A 17,800-nucleotide genomic window follows, 5' to 3' on the forward strand; every position below is an offset into this window, starting at 1 on the left:
CTCCAAGATGACCCATGTGAACGACGTCCAAGAAGTACAACCACACCAGAAATCATTGAATGGAATCCGAGGAATAGGGCAGAAGTTCCAGCACTTCATAGTGCAAATCCCTCTGAAATAGTTGAGGCATATCACTATGTACAGTGTTTTCAATTTTGCCCAAAAAATTCTGAGTGAAAAAATCTCGACAATATGGATGACAAGTTTCCTGTCAATGAAGAATAAATGCAATTGTGTGGTCATTTCGGAGGCTGCTTTGGCGCTTTTCGGTCGCAATCCTGAAGAGTTTCTGCATTGATGCAAAACAGTGGACGAAATATGGATACATTGACCACTACACTCAAGAGACAAAGGAACAGTTGAAACAGTGAGTTTCTAAAGACGATCTGGCTCCAAAGGAGGTGAAGACAGTGAAATCTGCTGATAAGTTGATGGCCACAGTTCTTTGGTAAGCCGTGGGATAATCAACATCTATTACAAGCAAAAAGGACAAACAATAAATGGAAAGTACTATGCGTCATTATTGCACTGGTTGTGTTGCAACTGTTCCCTCCAAACTGATATTGATCAAGCTGTGACATGTATATCAGAATTCATATTTTAATTTTGAAAATCTCTATTAAATACCACATATAAAGCCATGTATTCATCAGGTCCTGCAGATGTATCCTATGTTCCCCAAATGGTTGGTGACCTAACATCCCCCACCATATGACTGCGGTTGAAAATGCATACACAGAGATTCAATCAAACAATCAATTGCATCTATCAAAGATACGCAAGGATGAGGGCAGGTGATATAGAGGGAGGGAAAGAAGAGGCATTTTGGATGGAATGAAGGGAGGTATAAATATGCGGAGTTGAAGAATAGCCTAATGTAATACGGGGTTTAAGGTTATTCAGTATTGTTTAAAGCAGAGCTAAGAGGCATAGAGGTGACTAGTCCCCTGGTCCATCAACAAAATATTTAAATTTAAGACAACATACTGTTAATAACATAAGTATGCATATCAATTTCTGGGCATCAAATTGCACAACCTGCGAATATTCCAAGTGAAATTTGTGCATGGAGATTTAAAAATAAAACAAAATATTTCACTTCACTAGACCTAATAGGAGATTCTCGTTTCAAGTTTAAAAAATATTGACCAAATCCCTGGGTGAATTTGAGACTTAGTGGTAATTTCTGTCTTTTTCACTCAATGGAAATTTATAATTCATAGAAATTGCTTAAATACAAAACAATATTCCAGTCTTTTCTTACCTATTGACTGAGAGAAACTGAATGAATCCTTGCATTCACCAGCTATTTTCTCTTTGTAGGCAATTTGCAAAGGACCAAGATCAACATCAATCTTGTACTCTGAAATTATCCTCTCCTTGATGATATCCAGGTGGAGTTCTCCCATACCTATTTTTCAAGAAAACAAAGAAAACATTGAGAATCTAATAAGATTTGTTGCACTCAAGCAGATAACATGGGACCGGTCACCAATCAATATCCCAATTGAGGAGTTGATGCATTTTGGGACTACACGAGGCCAACATGAATAGCCAACCTTTACTTGAGACCATCTTCATTTTCAAAACAAAACCTTATGGGAGGGAGCTTCAAGAATGGGAGTTTACAAACCATTGGATGAAAATTAATGGAAGCGACGGAAAAAGGCAAATAAAGTGATATTGAAGGCTGTGACAGATGGGAAATGTTAAACATGATAGCGGAAAGATAAGATAAGACATTTCAGAGGGCTAAAATTGCAGTACAAGGTACCCAGGACATGGAGTGACAAGTGGTATAGGGCACTGTCATATGAATTGTAATTTTCAGAAGTCACAGGCATGCTGACAACATGAGAATAAGGTGTGTAATGCAGGCACTCAATGGCATCATGACTTCTGGAAATTATAGCACAGACATTGAACCTCAAATAATGGACACTCTCACCAGAGGACATCTCCAAATAAAAGTGAAGAATACTTTCCCCAAAATAAACCCTCTCAGTGGTCATACCCAGTATCTCAAATTTGATTCTCAAAATAATCAGAAAATTCATTGCAATGACTCATTAATGAGTAATTTCAATGATCTTTCAGTTCACATGAAAGTACAGTAAACTCTCGCTGTAATCCGTGTGCCAATGGATACCCAATGAAGCACAGATAACTGAAATATATGCAGACAATATGGTCGTGATATAAATAGATATACATACATGAAGAGAAACCTTTTCCATTCCCTGCAATTCAGTCAAATTTTTTTCAATTGAAAGTCCAATTTTTTCTGTTTTTTCAGCCATTATTATAATGGTGGAACTATAGATTTACAAGAACACAGAACTATCATCAAGTCAATAAACCAATTATGTAGACAGGAAAAAACACGTGACTGGGGAAAGACAAAGTTCAGAAAAGAATCGCTAGTACAGATTCGAATTCATAATTTGATATACCAATTGAAATATAGCAGGGTAGATAATTAGTGCCTTATTTGTTGCATGGTAAAACTAGGTATTTGCTCTTGCTTTGAAGGAGAATATGAAATTCTGTGGGTCAATGAATATAACAAATATGAATGTGAGGCTAACAATCAATAGTATAAAGTGTGGATTGTACAAAAATGTTTAAATTAAAACATTAAATACTATTGAAAACTTTTGATTTTATAATTTAAATTAAAAACTTTTAATAAAGCCGAGGTATTTCAAACATAAAAGTACAAGTATATCAATAAATATCACTTGTATATCAATGTTTCAAAACATTAATTATCTCAACAATTATGATTGTACTAAAAATTTTAGGTGCTTGGAAGAGTTCAAGAGTTTTTGACACACCATTACTGGATACTTACTCAATAGCTACCATCAGTTTTTCACCTGAAGTCTGGTCCACCTCAAATACACATGCACTTTTTAGACCAATAGCTTCGGAATCACTAGCAATTTGGGAGTTTAATAAATTGACTACTAGTACTGGTATTAACCAAAGAAAATGTCACTTGACCCTGTACACAAATGTTTGATCAAGTCGTGATTTGAAAGTTAATACAAACAGGTGACACATGGTAACACTTGCCATGGTGACCTGTAACAACTGATTAAATATACCATGAGAGACAGATATATTCACAGAAGTTCATTCACGTTGGCTGTAACACAGTTACCATTCAACATAACCAATCTCTTGGTCGTTAATACAAAAATTAAAATTGAACATGAAGACATTAATCAAGATTTAATTATGCAGTAACTGAAGGCATCCTAAAAAGATATCCTCGAGTTAGTATAGTAAGTATTTGTACAGAATGACAAAATTATATACAGCTTTAAATTACTTAAATGAGTGATAATTATTATTATTATATGTTGTTTTGGATAGACACAGAAAATGCAATTGTTAAACAATACATTTCTTTGCCTTTACCAACAAGAAAACCAGACATCCTACTCTACAACCAAGCCCCTCTTTATTTCAATATACTTCCCTCCTCCCTCCAATCTGTCCACCATCCCCATCCTATTCCTGCCCTTTCCTTGTTTGTCTATTATTCTCTCCTCAATCAAAGTCTTCAACTTCCCACTGCCAATCTTGAGGAAACCTGGAAAAATGAATAATTTGTATCCATCTTTCCTGCATCCTTATGATTTCTCCCAACAATCTCCTCTCTGCCCCCACCACACCTACCACCTCCTCATTTGTTTTCTTTTCAGTCCACTTCACTATTCTTCTCCACACCCACATTTCAAAAGTCTCCAATTTCTCTCTATCCTACTGCTTCAATGATCATGTTGCCGCGCCATACAAAACCATGCTCCATATCAAGGTTTTGAGAAGCCTTTTCTTAAGATCCTTACTCAACTTCCCTGTCATCAATTCTCTCCTCCTTGTCAAAGCTTCTTTGCCTTACTATATAACGCAATTATTCTTTTCCTTACGTCCCTACTCCTTTGACCATTTAGGTCCAAAACTCTTCGGAGATACATATATTGTTCCACCAGCTCTAGTTTTTGCCCTCCCATTTTGACTTAGCCTCTCCCATCCTCAAAAACCACATATCCTTTGTTTGAAGTGAAAGCAAACAATGCAAAAATAAAATTCTAAGAAAATGCAAAAATTAATGATTTTATAAAAATGATTGACAAGTAAATATATTGTTTCCACGTAAATGGGTTTTAAAATATACATGTAAATGTATGGCGGTATTTGACTACTTATGTGCATTCCTTCATCTCTTTCCTGATTCCACAACACTTCTCAACAGTGAACACATAATTTATCAAGTCGCTGGCTAATAAATTCATTAATAAAACATGTAACGCCATGGGGATGTTGTAGACCAAGGGTAGAGCATTAGACTACTGATTAGAGGGCCCAGGCTGGGGTACCAGATATTACCGGGAAACCATAGGTGGCAGAGGGAAAGGAACTGCTTCCCCACCCCCACCCTTACTACTCTGACGTGTGAATTTCACACGCCATTAGACTAGGTGCTAGGTGAATACTATTCTCACCGACAGTTATCAAACCAACACTTGTGTTGATAACAGTTTGTTGGTCACACTGTATCCAAAAACAGAAAATAAAATACCATGCAAGTAATGCAGAAGAATGGAGTAAGTGAATAACTTTTGAGAATATTAAAATATCATTAAATTCCATAAAAAAGTTAGAGAGCATTAGAAATAAGAGATGAAAGGAAATTCAACCAGGGGCTGAAAAATGTTGGAACAACATACGAGTAACAATTGCTCTAGTAAGGCTTCTATTCATGAATACAAAACAAAACTAACAATAATTAAATAACCATTGTAAGATAATTAATTGGCGCATTGTAGTATGCAGGTCATTCAATAAGTCCTTGACATAATCTCCTTTTAGCTTGATGCACTTTTCCCTGTGTTTCTCCAACTGTTTTTCAAGCCATCCAAAAAGTGGGAATTCGGAAGGTCCTCAATATAGGCATCTGTGTTGGTGGTAACCACCGCATTCAACGTGAATCATTTTCTGCTAAGCCATTTTCTCAAGTTTGGAAATTTGCAGAGGGGTCAAATCTGGTGAATATAGTGAATAATAATTGAAACTTTTATTCCATAATTTTCAGTCAAAACTGCACAAGTGCATTGCTTCATTATTAATAATTTATATGTAAACAGCCAATATTTGCCCTTAATTTCAAATTTTTTAACTTTTAAATAACAAAAAAGACAATTGCAAACACCCAAGCCCAAGGTGGAGAAAAACCCACCCAGGTAGGAATCAAACTCTCGGTTGGCCGACTAGGACATTACCCCATGGCCCTGGTGGCCGTGGGGTAATGTCCCGTGGAAATTGGCTTGATGGAAGAGAATTGTTTTTGCTAAATAAGGCTGTTTTTTCTTCATTTATTTGCTCAAATAGCATAATGACTACACGTGATACTCTCCATATTGTTTATGCATATATCTAAAAATAAGTTTGTTGCTTCAATTTAAAGTGACAATGAAACCAAGTAATGAATATAGTTGGAACTTTAACAGCAGTCTAGGGAGAGATGAGGCTTACTCAAAATGAACCTTTTCCGATTAAATGAGGCCCATCTCTTGGACTTTCCAAGGACTAATTGAAGAACCCACAGAGCTTAAACGCGAATAACACAAAAGAGGAATGAAGATAAAGAAATGTCACCAACCTCCCAAAACAGTTTGTCCAGTTTCACCATTGTGAGACACCTTCAGGCTGGGATCCTCTCGCACGAGTTCATTTAGTGCTCTCTCGAGGGATTTCTCGTACGCCTGGAGGGGAAAAACATTGGATGATTACTCCACTGCACATTAAAACTCCCAGGGTCACACTTGGGGAAGTCAGCTGCAAACATTAACGCAATTAAGACAAGTTGAATGCAATGTACTTTCAAACAAGTTAAATCCAAATAACATTAATTTCAGTTAAGTTTAATCATAAATAACTTTAAGGGTAATCCCCATGTTAATTTAACAAAATGCGTTTATTTCCATGGATAAACTAATCTCAAAAAAGTTGTCCTCTTCTCAAAGAAAAAATAAATCATTACAGAAACATATAAACAGTTACATATTCCACACACTATATAAGAGTACCTTACTGAAGTTGGGAGTCTTCTGGTTCTCTCTAATATTATGCCTCAAACTAATACCAACCTTAAATTAATCATACTGGGATCTCCTATCCACTGAAAAATTAACTTTAATATCAGACATTTCAAATTAAGTGTTGTGTAATAAAATAAACATGCTACGTGAAAAATGAACAGAAAAAATAATATATTAACAGTTACATATGGAAATAAACATTATTACATTGTGTTAAAATGTTAATACATTATTACCAAAGTCTGCCCAAGTAAATTCTGGAAATGATTAGTACTCATAGCACAATGGAAATGCTCCCAAACAATCATCAGACTTCATGAAAATAAATAAAATAATTGAAGTCACTTTAGGACAACACAGGGATGCAACTTCTTAAGAAAATACATCCTTTGCCAAAACCTAATTTTATTTCCAAATGGAGACATTGTAATCACAGTTTACACTGGATTCTTCAATAGAAAAAATTTAATTTGCATAATCAAATGTGCACTCAGCAGAAATGGCATTTACTACTCATCTAAACGGGGCATAGAATGCAGAACAATGTTCCCAAATTCTCATATCATAAGATAAAGCACCTAATGTTACAGACATCTATCATTAATATCCCATGTCAGTTTCATACAGCTAAAAGGCACTATTGATATACCAATTTACAGTTAATCCTAACTATGGATTGGTATAAAAAATTAACTGTGAATTACATAAATAGAAGACTGATCTTTCTGCATTTAAAACATGTAGTAGGGAGAAACTTGCAAGGTTTTATAAATGTTCTTATGAAAAAAGAAGTATTTTTACAGATAGAATTTTAGGATTTATTTGAAAAAGAAATGCATAGATAAAGAAATACATATAAGTACAAGCTGCATCAATATATCCATTTATAAGATATTTTCCAGTTCCAAATATCAACTTTTCAATGCTTTGGCAAGTTTCAAAAGTTGAATTTACAATAGAAGGTCCCACGATTTTCTCTTGTTTCTAACATCTACAAGGGAAATTTGATTTTATATAAGATTCACTGTTACAGTTGTCACTGCACACATTACGAATTCAATGTGATAGTTATGTGATGAGAAAGGCTAACTGAAATGTTAAAACATGAGGCCATCAACTAGAGGAGGTACTGGGGAGAAGCAGATATTATGATCAATATATTTATGACAGATTGAGAAATAATATCGTCTTCAGATCTGTCAACAATTGCGGTAATTCGTGCATTTTCATGCATGAGACTAGTCTTTATGACTTGGCTACAAATTGGCTACACTGGAAATTATGAGGTACCTTTTCGATTTTTAGCTACTTTATAGTGTCATGGTTTGGGAACTATTCTTGAAAATTGCTTGTTAGAAATAGTTTTCTAAATTTCAGCACATATACACAAGGGAATGGTAGAATGCGCACTGCTTTAAGGAGGGGAGGACATGAAGCAAAGAGAGATGCATTGAACATGAGCTGTAAGACTCTCTCTTCCAATTCAAACACTTATTTAGCATTGGGCAAGGATCCCCAAAAGAGAATGTTGAAATTACATGGGAATAGAAATAATAATAATAGATTGCCATTAAAACTGAGGAATGCAATCAATAATCTTTTTGACAGTGTACCACATAAATCGAAATTGCCAACAGACAGTTTAACATGGAATTATGGCATAAGACCACTCCAAGACGCGCGATCGCCTAGGTCACTCTGAAAACAAGCACTTACATTTTGTGGGATAGGTTGACTACCCATGTAAACCGAGATATAAATAAACTGAGATTTTTTTGGCCAAGTAAATTAACTTTGATTTCTCAATATTGAGAGGGAAAGAATTTCAAAGTCCACTTCTATAGGAGTACCACACTAGTTGATCACATAATCAGGTTGTCAATTGAAGATGCAGAAACCAAAACATTTGTATTATCAGAAAACAAAGCAGGGAGTACCCAAGGTATAGAATTTAACATGCTTCGGAGGTCATTAATGAAGAAGAGAAGTACACTGGAAGTAAAGCAAAACATTGGGAAACACAAAAAGTGCCTTATTTTACAGGCAAAGCAATATTTGGTCCCATCTATACTGAGGACAACATAGTGCTCCCTTTCCCTCGGATAACACTTGATCCACTCATACATGTATGACGTGCCTCTAATTCCAAAACTTTCAAGTTTCAGTAACAATTGCCGATAGTTTACATGATCATAGGACTTGGAGAATCAAACAAAAAGCTAAGGAAGGATTCTACTCTGCTGCCCTGCCCTGCCACATTTATAAACAGATCATCTGTTTATAAATGTGTCCTAAACCTTACAAGTCCATGGGTTGTCAATGGCCTGTCCCTTTAAATGAACCTTTGGCTCTGACAACATTTTTGCAGGCGCTCATCCCCACTGTTCTCTTACCTGAGAGGCAGGCTCCACCGAGCAGAAAAACACAGGGTCAGGAACATATGAACTTTGGCCAAATTTCTTTTCCAGAGTTTCTGCATCCATTCCGGTAACTTGAATTAAATATGATTTGGCAGCATTGGCAACAGCAGAACTGCTAGTGATCATATCACCTGTAATAGTGTCCTGTAACATTTACTTAGGCAAGTCATTAATGGGTAAGAATTTGGTTTTATATTATTCAATATGGCTGGAAATTAATGTTGCAGAATTGACCCACCTTGAGTCCAGATATCACAGCAATGTTCCCACAATCCACCTCATCAGTTTCGACATAATCATCAGCATAGGCCACCATCAACCGTCCTGACTGCTCAGACTTTTGCAATCTCACATTGTATAGTTTCTGACCCTATGAGCAACAAATGACACAATTACCATAAAACAGTGTCTAATTCATTTACTGAAAATGTAATCAATACATCAAAACCTGGTCATTACATGCATTGATAGATTAACAAAAGCTCAACAGGCAGAAATATCATGGTCTACAAAGGTACTGCAAAATGATATATTGAATCTGGATAAATGTGCTTTAGAGGTTCCACCAATAAATAGTAAAAATGCATCATTTCAATCGAACCTAACTTGAAATATCACATAATTAAAAGCTAAGATAAGTCCTTGGCCAAGAGCAGTGGATTCTGCATGCTTTTTAGCACAGATACATCAAAAGATGTCTAACAAGAAACTTGAAGTGATGATCAGGTCCTGTGACTCATAAATGTATTGTTTTCCTTGAAATTTTCTCTAAGCATTAAGCCCATCATTAAATTTTTGCATAGTGCAAATTTACAAGTGAACATAATATAGTGCACATGACCTTTCCAGCTAATTACCCCCCATAATAACTAAAACTACATAATGAAGACACTGTGATTCTGTCATCATTCATTTCACAAAAGAACACACCACCTTCTCCAAAATACGTAACTTCATGTTGATAGGCCAAGAGCCAATGAGAAATAATATTGATTATAAAAGCAAATGGATTAAGCATTGAACTGGAGGGATGAACGCAATATTGATACAGTCAGACCTTGAATCGCCACACCTATATGGACTAATTTTTTAATCTTTTGGTGTGCAATACTGTCAGTCAACCAATTCAATGCAGGGCTCTTCCCTCGAGGGGAGTGATAGAGAGCTCAGGGCCAGACCTATGCCAATAATTATACTTTGACCACCCAGATTAACACATTTTACTCTTCTTTCCCTAACTTCTTTGCCAAGTCAATAGATTAGGAAAGAGAAGTCCAGGACACTATGTTGTTGATGTACGGCCATTGGAGGAACGCTGCAGGCAGCATTGGTAGTCTCTTGAGGCAAGGGAGGCATGACCAGGTGATCACCACTTACCATGGAAAAGGAAAAATAATGAAAAATACTGCTTATGATGATGCCAAGTCTGCTCTCAAGAGACACCACCATACATGCTTCTGAGAATTCAGGGACTGAGGTCAGTAAATGCAAGCAGGGCTCACCCAGTACTCCCTCTTGAAGTTATGAAGTGGAAAGAAAGAGGAGCACTTTTGACAAAAACTTCATGCCAACTGTTTTCTTGTGTTGGAAAACAAATGACGAACCACATGCCCTATCACCTGAAGAACCACAGGGGAGGCCCACTGCTCATATTCCACAAAGGAAAATAAATACTACACCTAATGCAAACAATTTTCCCTTCTATTATGTTTCTAACTAATCCAGAGTGGCTTAGGGTGCATCCGATCCATTTACTTCTTCTTTGCCATCGAGTTCTCCACTTTGCCCTTCAGCTCTTCTGCACACTTCCTCATTCCTCACACTCCCATTCCTCTTAATCTCCAGCATTCTCCTCTTCTGCACTAGGCTCCAAATGCCACTTCTATCCTTTGCTGGTCCATTTACCCACATTTCCACATTTGCAGAAAACAAATCCATTTAGCCCACTCTTCAGGACGTTTGACTCTATCGAAGGCATGTTGAGTCTCCAAATGATAAAAAAGCAGTTGTTTAATATTCAAATCGCTACCTACATCGGAACAAAATAGCAGCACGAGATCATCTTTAGGACCTGAAGATGATGCAATACATCGAAACCTGGTCGTACTATTAAACTTATCTAGTGGAAAATTGTTACCATCTTTTCTTTACTAAAGCCAGTGCCCACCATATGGTCCAGAACTCTGCCTTCCTTCCTTTCTGCTTGCCCTCAAAATTTGTCTCCCTTTCGGTCCCATGCTTCATATACTGCAATTCATGTTTCAGATAGTCAACAGAAGACACATTATTAATGCAAAACCCAATGTTTATACTCAAATAAAATCAATGGAAAAGTATCAAATCACCAAAGAGTGGAGAGACTGATGAAAACTTCAACAAGCATTGTAAAGTTTGATCAATGAGGTGAGAGGATAGGCAGAGACTGGAGGCTTTTGATATGAGAGTGTTTACACTGATGGAAAAAGTGAAATGGAAAGAAAGAAAAATAAATGAAGAAATTCTAGGGATGGTGGGAGAGAAAAGAAAATTGTTGGGAGAAATTCGGAGATGGCATTAAAAATGGAAGCGGAGCTAATTGAGTAATAATAGAATGCAGAAGACTCTGGTAAAGGGTAAAACGTTGGGTAAATAGAGGTCAGGGGAGCCTCGTAAAAGATAACTCAGCGTGTTGAATCGAATGAAGAGAACCAGAATGTGTGTGGAGTCAAAGAATGAATGGTTTACTGTGGGGCAGGTTTCAGAGTATTTATTCAGTGATATGTTAGGAGGGGTTTACAGAGCTTAGGTATTAGGTCCATCAAAAATCCCCCTTGACCAGTTAAAAAGAGACCATTAACACAGGAATCAACCTAAAAGTAAGTTTGGTAGGTGTCGTTAGATTGCATCAAATAGTAAGCCCGACCACACGTGAAATTGGTATATCAGGGTGGGAGGGTCAGATCTCTTCCCTGAGCCGCCAATGGTTTTCCTGGAAGTTCCATACGAAGATCTGGAACCCAAAATATCACACAGCTGGGGAAAAGCAGAGGGTCTGCAGTGGCATGCCTGGGAATCAAATCCGGGCCCCCCAGTCCATAATCCAACGCTCTACCCCTGGACTATAACATTCCACGTTGACAAGTTATTATTACTATTATCATGGAAATCGACTGGTTAAGTAGGTTCTGCATGGACATAAGCTACCAATTGGTACAGTGAAAATTTCCTTGCCTCTTCTAACAAAACACAACCCAACATCCAACTCTACAACAAGCCCCTCTTCAATGATCAGTTAACCACCACTCAATTTGAAATGAGTAAACTGACAGAAAATAAGTGACATCCGTCTGTTTTAGAAGAAAAGAGTGAGTTTTAAACAAAGAAAGGAGGAAAAAAGTTTGAATCAAAATAAGTGAGCCAAAAGGATGGCTTATGAATTGATCAAAGGATGAACAATGAGTATCACTGAAACAAATGAAAAAGGGTACTGCCATATTTGACATAAGTATTTTTCAGTGACAAGGGAGCCAACAAAAAATTAGAAAAGACTTTCCTATGGGCTTTAAGAAGTTAACATGTTGACATTATATTGAGGATTTTCTAAATAACATGAAAGGTAATGGGACAGAGAAAGGCCATCGGACTAAGGATTAAACTCTGTGTGGCTCAGGGTAAAAGTACATTCATCTGGCCATGGATTATTTTCACAAAATCAAATTAGACAAATAATTTCAAGCATTACCTTTTTCAGCTGCCCAGTATATATCCTGACAAATGTAAGGGGTCCTTTTTGGTTATGGTGGATTATTTTAAATACTTTGGCACAAAGATTACTACCAAAGGCTTTCCAGAGATCTGATGTTTTACTTGTGGTGAGGCGCTGACTAGGAGATGGAAGAAAGCTCACCACGGCATTCATTAATGGTTGAACACCAATGTTGCGATAGGCACTTCCGCAGAGGACTGGCACACCTTTCTGGAAAAGGTAAAATGCCATGTGATTAGAAGGTAATCGTGGGGCGTACAACATAAGGGTAAGGACATCTGTGTGCATGAAACATTCAATGAAAAAATAAACCAATTCTGGTAGAGAATTAGGCAACCATTGAATGAAGGAGAAATATGAGAATATTGCTTTCTATTTACTCATCACTTTGGATGTGTAATAAACCATTTCTCACCAACTTACATTACTGTGAGCCACAGGTGAAGGATAAATTTAAAAAAAGATCGCTAACATGTATTAATATTCATCATATGATACATCAATTTTAATAATGCAGCGCAGATAGTTAATGACTTAATTGTAGCTAACTAAAACTATGTATTTGCTCACCTTTACTATGAAATTCTCAGGACTAATGAGTGCGAGGGAAACGCTTAAGGGGAAAGCACAGACGAAACAAAAATGTTTAATTAGAGCATAAAATACTAATGACAACTTTTTATTTTACAATCAAAGTTAATTGAATTCTTTTCAGAAAGCCGAGGTATTTCAAACTTGATAAACATAATCTCTAATAAGTATATTGAAGTTTCAAAGCATTTAATTATCTTCCCAATTTTAATTTCATTTAATGGCTGAGGTGCTGGGAAGAGAGAATGATACAAATAATCCACAAAATGGATAATCCACACATGGATAATCAAGAGCTGGCTGTATATGCAACAAAAATTAAACACTGCTTTCCACTAAACATTTTCCCATAGTAAAAAGTTTTGTCAGTGAATTATGAGACAGTTAAAAATGAAAATATTCCCTCCAAAAAATATGTTAAAAAATAGATTTTTATTGAACATAAATTAACTCCCCAAGCTAAACAGACTTTAGCCCCCCCCCTGGAATTGGCAGGGATTTGTGGATGCATATATGTCTGTTGACAGCTTGTTCTTACACCTAGGACATTGAGTATGTACGAGGACTGTTCAAAATGTATCGCGAATTTAGTGTTTTTTCAAAAATTATTTATTTATTCATGAATATCTATTTTGTCCCCTGCAAAGTAATCCCCGTTAGATATTATACACTTGTGCCAACGTTTTTTCCAATCCTCAAAACACTTCAAAACTCATTTTTTGTGATCTTGTTCAGCTCCTCTATCGATGCAGTTTTCATCTCTTCAATCATAGCATAGCACTGTCTGTTCATTGGCCTCTTCAGTTTCAGGAACAAGAAAAAGTCACGGGTGTCCAGATCAGGGGAATACGATGGATGCAGCATCTTTAGTGTGTTGTTTTTGGCCAAAAATTCACGCTCAAGTAACGATGTGGGAGCAGGGGCGTTGTCATGGTGCAAAAGCCAATATTTGTTCTTCCACAAATTCGCGCATTTGCGGCAGATTGCTTCGTGCAAATTGCGCATAACTTGTAGGTAATATTCCGTATTAACCATTCTACCCTGTGGCAAGAACTTATAATGCACCACGCCCCTGCAATTGAAGAAGAATGTGAGCAAAACGTTCACATTCGACCGAACTTGGCGCACTTTTTTCGGTCTTGGCTCGTGCCGCAGCTTCCATTGGGGTGATAGGGAGTTTCCACGTTATAACCATAAACCCATGATTCCTCACCAGTTATGACCCTCTGGAGCAAATTTGGGTCGTTGCGGACCGAGTCCAACACCTCATTAGCAATGTCAATGCGTTGCTGTTTTTGGTCGAAATTGAACAATTTTGGAACGAATTTAACGGCGACCCGTGTTATGCCCAAATCATTGGTAAAAATCGAATGGCACAATCCAATCGATATGTTTAGGTTCTCAGCAACTTCTCTAACGGTGATTCGACGATTGGCCAATACTGTTTTCTTCACTTCATCAATATTTTGTATGTTGTTTGACGTGCTCAGGCGTCTGGCACGCTCTTCATCATTCACATCTTCTCGGCCCTCTGAGAACATTTTGTACCACCGATAAACGTTGCTTCGGTCCAAAGTAGCTTCTCCATAGGCCGCAGTCATCATTCAGATTGCGTCCGCGCACTTAATTTCGTTTTTCATACAAAATTTGACACAGATTCTTTGATCCATTTTTTGGAACAGGCAAAAATCTATGACAAGCCAAAACACGTCCAAGCGAAATAGCTATTAAATTAACTGAACATTTAAAATGGCAGAACTTTTCAGCATAAGTACCAACATAATGCCACAAAAAAATTGATAATCAAATGTACAAAACCCGTGAAAATTCAAAATTCGCAATACTTTTTGAACAGACCTCGTATTTCCTTATTTACCAGAGAAACTGTTGCACTGTTCAAGGTGGAGAGAAGTGCTTCTGGAGGAATTGACTCCAGGCTTTCATCAGAAATGATTTTCTCAGCCAGTAAATCATCAAAATCGGCAAGCTTCTCCACCAATGAGCAGCGGGCATCCATTGCTATCTCCCACAATAGCCCATCCTCTTTTACACAGAGCAGTTGCCTGGAATATTCCTTCCCTTGACTGCCTGCATCACTGCAAACACAAAAAACATGGCAATCAACATACAAAATTATTTGAAATAAAAAATTTTTCAACAGCTTATTTCCAGAATATTTATGAGGAACATAGCAAATGGCATTAAAATTCATTGACTGCACTGCAACCAGCATTCCCACTAAAAGCATAGACACCAGCACAAAGGCTACAAACAGAGACTACCGAATGAAAAATTGAGACTTTGCTAGTTCCACTTAATGCCTTAAGGATGGATTCTACTCTGGGTGAGTCTGCTCCTTCATTTACAATAGTAAAATATTGAGTAGCAGAGTTTAAACGAGGCCGTATGAGCTGTCAAGACGAGCATCGCATTGGTCAACCAAATGAGGTGACTACTCCAGAAACGGTGAAGATAATCCACAAAGTGATACTGGATGATTGTCGACTGAAAGTATGCGAGCTAGCAGACATTGTAGGCATTTCAAAAAGTACGGCACATTGCAGATTATCTGAAAATTTGGAAATGAGAAAGCTGTGTGCAAGATGGGAGCCGCGTTTGCTCACACTCGAGCAAAACCAGTGTCATGAAGATGTTTCAATTGAGTGTTTAGCACAGTTTCACAGCAAAATAGCAGAATTTTTGTGCCGTTTCATAACCATGGATGAAACATGTATCCATTACTTTACATCCAAGACAAAAGAACAATCAAAACAATGGATTCGAAAGGGAGAACCGCCTCCAAAGAAGGAGAAGACTGTTTCATCTTCAGGCAAGGTCATGACGTCAGTTTTTTGGAATGCGCATGGGATAATTTTCATTGAGTATCTTGAAAAAGGAAAAACTATCAACGACGAATATTACTGCAAAGTTTGAGCGAAGAAACCAAGCAAAAGCGCCCGCATTTGGCTAAGAAGAACTTGTTGCTTTTTCAAGACAATGCAGCAGCTCACAAGTCCGTTATTGCAATGGTCAAAATTCATGAATTTATGTTTGAATTGCTACCTCATTTGCCAGATTTACCTCCTCGGATTACTTTTTGTCCGCATACTTGAAAAAATGGCTCGGTGGTCAAAGATTTTCCAACCGTGAAGAAGTGATGTCGGCCGTTAATGGCTATTTGGAGGAGCAAGACAGTTCTTAATATAAAAAGGGCATCGAACTTATTGAACATCGCTGGGAAAAATGTATAGAGCTGAAAGGAGATTATGTTGAAAAATAAATACATTTTTTCCAAAATATTTGTGTTTTCTTTGTTGGGTCGGGTACTTCAGGGATTACTCTCGTAATTTTACCAGAACATGACCCTACCTCGGTCGAACAATCTTATTATGATCCCCTATCATTTGTGGATAAAATGAAATCTTAAATCTATCTGTCCTACAATTAATCTACCAAATTTTACTAGCATGATCTCTTCTACCATCGTACGATGGGGGTAATAATACATATTAAACATCACTACAAGAGACCTCCTTCCAATACCTGCAAGAGATATATTCTGCAATTTAACCTTCGCTCCATGAGAGATTCCCATCCTAGCTGCTCTATTATTTTTGCTCAGCTGCTAAGTTATTCATGAAAATGTTTTACAAATCTAGCTCCTCTACGCTTCACACAACCCAATTCGGCATAAATCAACTTTGTGAGGATCCCATATACTTGTAGCATACACTAAATGAGACCTAACCAATGACAGATACATTTCTATTTGACTTTTTCATCACATTAACAAGTAATATTCGATTAAATCATAATTTTTTTTAGCTGGTACACATATTCCCCATATGTATTCACCCAGGAGAGATCGCGAGTGAAGATAATGCCTAGGTATTTAATTGAGTCAACACATTCCATTTCAGTGTTCCTAATGCAGTAGGCGCTAAGGTGAGAATTGCTCTTTTTCCAAAAATTGATGACTCTGTACTTTTTTAAGTTTAATTCTAATTGCCAAGTGCTGCACCAGCATTGTATAGCATTAAGGTCAACTGACAAGGCTGCTGTGTCCTCAGGATCACGGATATCACGCTAAACCACTCCAACATCAGTAAATAAATGTATCTTGCAACTGACTGCGGAGTCAATATTGTTAACATGAAGTAGGAATAAAACAGGTCAGATAACACTTCCATGGAAAACACCTGAAGTAACTTCTACTGCATTTGAGCTAACTCCATCTATCACTACTCTTTGAACCTGAACATTCAAAGTGTCTTTAATCCAACCCTGGATATTTCCATCGATGCCACATGCTTCTAGCTGTGCGAGTAGTTTACTATGAGGTACTTTGTCAAAGAATTTCTTAAAATCTGGAAAAATGGCATCGACAGGAACATTGCTCACTCTTAAAATAAGAATATCATGAACACAAAGTGCAAGTTGTATCTCACATGATCTACCTTTTTGGAAATTGTGCTGATTTTTCATTAATAACTTTTAATTGTTGAGGTGTCTCATGATCAAACTAGCAACTATATGTTGCATCTTGGACCTTACACGAAATGGATGTGAGGGAAATAGGTATGTAATAGGTCTGTTCTTCCTTGTCTCAGTTTTTAAATATTGGTTACATTAGCCGTTCTCCAACCTCCTGGAACCTTGTGATCTACCAGCAACTTCTAAAATATTTCTAGACATGGTGCAATCGCTGAAGCTATATCATTAAATATACAAGTGGGTATTTTATTGGACCCGGAGGATTTATTAGGCTTGATATTTTTCAGCAAACATTCTATTCCATGTATGAGATTTCAATTTTTGGGCATCAGTTTGGTAAGCTATCGGAGGTACTCTGTGAGATGTTGGTGAATAAGCTTTGAAAAAAGGAATTTAATAAGTTAGCCTTTTCCAAACTGTTGGTCTCTCTTTCGCATTTT

General features: G+C 37.1%; 1 protein-coding gene across 2 annotated transcripts in view; it reads right to left on the reverse strand.

Moving 5' to 3' along the window:
- Positions 1-17,800, reverse strand: part of mRRF2 (mitochondrial ribosome recycling factor 2) — a 45,751-nt gene that overhangs the window by 21,186 nt on the left and 6,765 nt on the right. The window contains exons 5-10 of one of the 2 annotated variants that reach the window (XM_071597796.1): positions 14,743-14,962; positions 12,417-12,485; positions 8,769-8,900; positions 8,504-8,674; positions 5,672-5,774; positions 1,265-1,411 (exon numbers count right to left, since the gene is read on the reverse strand). In XM_071597796.1, the coding sequence (XP_071453897.1) occupies positions 1,265-1,411; positions 5,672-5,774; positions 8,504-8,674; positions 8,769-8,900; positions 12,417-12,485; positions 14,743-14,962 (842 nt within the window). Of the gene's footprint in view, positions 1-1,264; positions 1,412-5,671; positions 5,775-8,503; positions 8,675-8,768; positions 8,901-12,251; positions 12,486-14,742; positions 14,963-17,800 lie in introns of both variants that reach the window. The other variant, XM_071597795.1, reaches the window with a different exon arrangement.

The sequence above is a fragment of the Hetaerina americana genome, unplaced genomic scaffold (assembly GCF_022747635.1).
Source record: "Hetaerina americana unplaced genomic scaffold, ioHetAmer1.1.p SCAF_9, whole genome shotgun sequence".
NCBI lineage: Eukaryota > Metazoa > Arthropoda > Insecta > Odonata > Calopterygidae > Hetaerina > Hetaerina americana.